Genomic DNA, 6,000 nt, shown 5'->3' with positions numbered 1-6,000 from the left:
CAATCATCAACCGGAAGTGGCTCTTTGTTGAAATGGTTACCATGGTTTCAGCGCCACATAGCGTCACGGAGTCAGCCATGCTCTGGACATTTATCCGATTCTCTGAACAGCATGTAAACTCAGACAAGTGATTGGGTCTTCTGGATGTTTATCTGATACGATCAGAAATCCCATTTCTTTGCTGCATGGAAACGTACTATTTGATTCAGACTCCAGGTGACGTCCACAGAGAACAAAGGACATAAGACGTCCACAGAGTTCAAATCAAGGTAGTAAACCCCACGGATGTCCCCGTGCACGCCTGCAGGTCTCAGCCTGTCGGGAGGGATGCTCGCCTGATGTGTCACATGACCCCGTTTACACGGTGCCACATTGAAAGAACAAATGTCGAAGGAAAGCAGAGGTTTTACAAAAGCAATTAGCCTTTTTTTAATTTTACATTGCATTGAAAATTTACATAATAGATTCATACATTTTACAAATAATTTCATCATAAAAATATACTTCTGTACAAAACACTTTTTTATTCTATATTTCATCCCTTTTTTCTCATTTTTTTTTTTTTTCAAATGGTGAATATTTCCAACGTCCCGGGGCAGGATCGACGACAAGTCTTTCTGATCACATGGTCTTATTGCAGTCAGTCAGCTGGGGGGAGAAAACCAAGGAAAACAAAGTCGGGGGAGCAGGTTTGTGATTGTACACAGGCGTCCGTGTTCTGGTGGGGACAGAGCTCACTGGACTTCGCTAGGCACTGTGTCAGGACCTTTCAGGGGGGAAAAAAATCAACCACACAACAACATTTAGAGCAGCAACCATCAATCCAAGCTGCTGTAATGAGAAATGACGTCACCATGGCGATGAGTTGCTGGGCAGCCGCAGCGCAGCTAAACAAGGAGGCCCCGGTAATGACTTTAAAAAGGAGTTTGGTGTCAGCCGGTGGCAGCTGGCATCTGTCGCAGGAGTTGGGGGGTGAGAAACAGACTACCCTGACACCTAGACTCATTAAGAAGCAGTTATTCATTATGTGGAGAACCCCTCACCCCATTAACAACCTTGACTCGGCAACACCTTTACCTGCCGCTCTGGAGCCGTTTCAGACAGCTGCACTTTTATGCTACGTTTTCACACAGTTCCCTAAAAAAAGTAAATGTTGCTTGAATTTGTTGTTCTTAGCAGCGGCACGAGAAGAAAGGCTGATGTCGCATGCTGCAGCCTCCAGGAGATGCAGGGAAGATCTTACTTTCCTTTCTGACTGGTCAGCTGACTTTAGTTTACTGCAAGGGACATAACACTGAGTGTTGTGTGGTTTTAACTTTAATACGACTAAAGTTTTAATGAAAAACAAATAAAAGGAAGAAAAGATGGGCTTGTTTTGTATTCATTTGTCCTCTTTTATAAAAATTGTCATTTTATGGCAAGATTAAGGGTTCATGAACTAACTGACATCTCAGAACTTTAAACAAACCCCAACACTTCTACAAGTGAAAATAATCCCTTTGAAGAAACAGCATCACTTAGTTTTGAAAGGCCGTCTCGTCTTCATCAAACAATCTTCATTTCTGCAGCTGTTGACCAAATAAAACCACATCTTGCGTCCAATTAAACAATGGAAAATAAAAATGTGTATTAAAGCTCAGAATCAGTGGGTTATTGAGACACTGCTGCGTTTCCTGGAGAGACATCCCGAACTAATGAAACGACATGTATGACAGACACAAACGTCACGGATGAACATCTCATCTCTCTTTCCTTCTTCACCCTGGTGTGTTTACGGTACTGCAGTCATGCTGCAAACAAAGGTTTTGCATGCAAACGAGCAATTAGGGGAGCGTGTGCTTCCACGGGTGGCAAAACATGGGAGTGGACACAGTGTTCATGTGCAAACTCTCACAATGATGGCGGTTTGTAAAGGAGAAGCCTGGACTACACGCGTCTGCCTTCCGGCCACGTCTTCGTCAGGACATTACACAGTTAGAAATGCATCTGGACCTGGGCGGGATCAAATCCTGTCTTTGTAACAGTGTTATTATGTAATGCATCAATTAACTCATAGTTTAGATCATTTCTTAGATAACATTACTCCTTGAAAGACACCGCCTCCCCATCCACCCCCTGATCCTTTGTATGTAATGACACAGTAATACCACATGAACAGTCAATGTACAACACATTTTCCATGGTCATCATATACAAACTGCTTTATGCACTTTTGACCAGCTATTACCACAATTTCTTTAAGTAATGTTCTTTTATGCACAATTGTCACCCTGCCAGTTGAACATTCATCCATCCGTTATCAAGTGTGGTTTTCTGTTGCCATGACTACGGTGGATGCGTTTACATCTCTGAACTGTCACAAAGGCGTGTCATTAGGCCGGAGTTTGGTACGCAAACGTCCGCAGCCTCGTTTTAGCACTGCTGTGACTCTGTGTAAGGATGAGAAACGTGGGGACAGCGCTATCTATCCGTCCTCTGGTGAGTGAGAAGAAAGAGACCAGAGTAGAAAGTGTTCCCCTAATTTAGGGTTTGAGAAAAATCTGCCGTCTGGGATGACAAAACATTTATTTTAAAGAGCACGACTGCTGCTGGCAAAAGACATCAACGATACTGCTGACACTCGTGAGTGGCTCAGTGGGAAAGACACTGACGGGGAGAGGAGCTCCACGCTATACAGCAAACCGGGGAGAAAAAAAAAATAGTCTGGCAATGGAACCAAAGTACTGATTGTGACTTCATAGTGGTGATGTCTCTTTTTCTGAATAATTCTTTCTTTTTGTCTAAAAACTTCTCTAAAATCTCTCTTTATTCCCCTTCTGTCCCTCCCTTGTGGTAAATATATAGCACAAAAATATAAGAGGTGAATGCTCCCGAATATATATGCAATAGATTTACAGATCAGAAGATTCTGCAGCTGTAACAAAGAAAGACGAGAAGCACTCTCAGAGTGCAGGATCACAGTGGACCGACGTCCACAGACGGAGGGCGACAGCCCAGCTAGTCTCTCTTCTAACCTGTCTGTGTCCCGTGTCCGTTATTCTGCCTCCGTGTCGCCAGTAGGCCCATTTAGTTCATACCTGCTCTTCTCGAGTGGAGACTGGGGTTTTTGGACACGTCTGTCTCATCAGAAGTGTTCGTCTCAGTCTCCCTCAAACTCTCTAGCTTTTAAATACGTATCCGTTTTCTGTGCCTGGCGCAGCGCTCTGTCCCCTGCATGGGTGCGTCTGGCAGCGCGTGGGCAGGTAGTGTCTCTGAAGAATGTGCTTTAGTTGCGGAGCTTTCTCCGTTTCTCAAAATCATTTTTTCTTTGTTAGTCCACCAGAGTCCTCCGTTTTTTTTTTTTTTCCTCCATCCGACCTCTTTCTTATCAAATTCCTTTTAAATTCTCGGGATCAGGAAAGGCTTTTCCTTGAATATGTATTCTGCTGGATCTAGTTCTTTATGCAGAGGGAGGCCTGACCTCCCTCGGTAGATGAGTGCAGGTTAGTCAGTCTCTGATTGGCTGCTAGGATTGTAAGCTCTCATCTTTTCTCTTAATGACTCCCTTCCTCTGTTTCCAGTTGGGTTTGGGGCTGTCTCCATCGTGTTAGCCGCCTCTCATCCACCGGATGGAAAGGGGCAGTTGTATCCATTAGATGAGGCAGTCTCTCATGTGTTGTATTAGTGCTTGCTGTCTTTTCGACTGCTTGTAGTTTTGCTTAGCTCTAAACCTCAGTTAGGATTACAGCTCCGTCTCCAGGGGATGCCCTTATCCCCCTCGCAAAGGAGTTACTGTCTTTTCAAAGCAACTTTGTCTACTGTCTGCTAGTATTAGCAGTCTTTGATTTCATATAAGTAGGAAAAAGGCGAGAGACTAGTCATATTGGTCTCTGGTCGTCATAGATACCGGAGATTGTCCTGTCTGGACGTGTGGGTGTTGCACCGTGTTAGAGAGGAGTCTGTTCACAACTATTCGCTCAGTTTACTGACTTTTAATGATCAGTTTACTGATTTTCTTTCAGTACCTTGAGCCAGACTGATGAGCAGTTCATCTCCATGTCTCTCCATCTGTGGCTGCTGTGATCGCTTCTTTTCAAAAAGTGTCTTTCAGCGCTGTTTGTGCAACAGCTCATGAAACGCATCACCTCATTTTTCTTGCACAGTTTGTGATGTATAATCCCAGCAGGAGCACTCATAATTTGTGCTTTTCTTCCCCGGGCCAGAGCGGCCCCAGCGCGCTGTGTGAGTTTTCTCTCTGCAACTTTTGCTTGAAGTACAAAGTCTCCATTAGCTCGTGACGACATGTCGTGACATGCTGCTCGCAGGTCGTGGCTCACACATTTGCAGTGCCGTTACTGACATTGATTGAGGTTAAATATGAGGTCAAGGTAGAATGGCGGTATCTGGTTTTTTGGATCGAATCATTAAGACCCGTGACCTGCTGATTTTCGGGTTAGAGACGGATGCCTTGATGTCCCACTGCATCCTTTTCTTCCACCTAATATCACACCAGGCTGTGAGTTTCCTCCGCTTGTTTGCATCTTCTAAAAGCAGCAGATCTTCATTTGTGAGAAACAAAGTGCTGTTAGTGAACAGAACCACTGCTGGCTTTTGGTTTCAGCTTGAGAGTTTGTTTGTTTTGTTTCTCTGCTGGGGGAGATGGGGTTTGTGAACGGCGAGCGAAGGTCTTTTTGGAATCAGACCGTTACTGTCGGTGATGCTGAAGTATCGAGTCACAGTTTCCCCTTCCAGAGCCTCGTCTCAGTCGTGGTCCCGTCAGCTGTTGGAGTTACTAAGCAAGGATAATGGCTCCTCAGACCATGGTGCACACGGTATTTAGATTGGGGTCGAATCTGACGGCCTTCCCCTCCACGGCCTTGGCGTTGGTGTTGTACATGGGGTTCTCAAAGGCGGCCTGGCCGTTGTTGTTTTCATGGACCGAACAGCCCGTGTACTGTGTTTTTGGTGTGGTTCTGTAAAGACAAATGACAAAAAACACATGAACAAGCCATAAAAGTTGAATTTCTGCAACTGTTAAAGGGGACCTATTATGGCATTTAATGTCTATTTTAAACAGGCCTTGAATGTCTTGAAAACAAGCTTTTGATTGTTTTTTCTATAAAAATTAGAAATTCAGCCTCTGGGCCATGTCTTTATCTTTACTGTTTCTAAGCTCATTATCTATGCAGGATTCTGAGTGGGCGGGGCTATGATAATGAGGCTCTGTGCTGATTGGCTGCCTGAATGACGCAATACAACGCTACGAAAAAATGGCGGAAGCTCCGGCCGGCGGAGTTAAGCCTGAATTACGGTTCTGCGTTAAATCGACGCTTGGTGTAACGTGGAACCATAAATCAGCCTTTACACCGTGTCATGCATGCGATGCGAGCGAGCATCAGCAACAAAATCAATTCCATTGCTTTATTTTCTATTGGACTGTCCTAACTGGACGCAGCGACGCGCCGTTTAGAGCTGAACATTTGTTGGACGCCCTGCTTCTATTTTCTTCATGTCACTCGCGTTGAAAGCCGGTTGAAAGCGCTGTAGGAAACAGTCACGGATGAGGAACGGCTGATCCAGTTAGTTGAAATGAGAAGTTATCTCTATGATTCCTCCTCATTTCACTACAAAAACCTCAATAAAGTGGCAGCTGCTGGAGGGAGATGGACAGAGAGCGTCCGATGTCACGCAGTGCTACGATAGTCGGACGCTCTCATGCAGTTACACGGCGTTATAGTTGTGGGCGTGGTTTCACGCATCGGAGGCCAAACCTCTGCTCTTGTCATGACGTCACGACCAGTGTTGGGCAAGTTACATCCAAAATATAATACATTATATATTACTAGTTACTGTCATTTGAAAGTAATTAGTTACATTACAATATTACTATATCTGAATTGTAATGCGTTACACTACTTGTGTATTACTTTTGAGTTACTTTCAACAAAATAGCAAAAAAAGATAAATCTTGTCCCACTGGCAGATTTTTCTACTTATTTCAAGTGAATATTTACTTGAAAC

The 6,000-nt window shown here is 44.3% G+C and overlaps 1 protein-coding gene across 1 annotated transcript in view; it reads right to left on the bottom strand.

Annotated features, from left to right (window-relative positions):
- Positions 1-429: 429 nt before the first annotated feature.
- csmd3b (CUB and Sushi multiple domains 3b) overlaps positions 430-6,000 on the bottom strand; it is a 470,660-nt gene continuing 465,089 nt past the window's right edge. The window contains exon 72 of the mRNA XM_061742392.1: positions 430-4,952. Within this exon, the coding sequence (XP_061598376.1) occupies positions 4,793-4,952 (160 nt within the window). The 3' untranslated portion in view covers positions 430-4,792. The remainder of the gene's footprint in view (positions 4,953-6,000) is intronic.

The sequence above is a fragment of the Cololabis saira genome, chromosome 15 (assembly GCF_033807715.1).
Source record: "Cololabis saira isolate AMF1-May2022 chromosome 15, fColSai1.1, whole genome shotgun sequence".
Lineage (NCBI taxonomy): Eukaryota > Metazoa > Chordata > Actinopteri > Beloniformes > Belonidae > Cololabis > Cololabis saira.
This window is presented reverse-complemented; position numbering and strand designations above follow the sequence as displayed.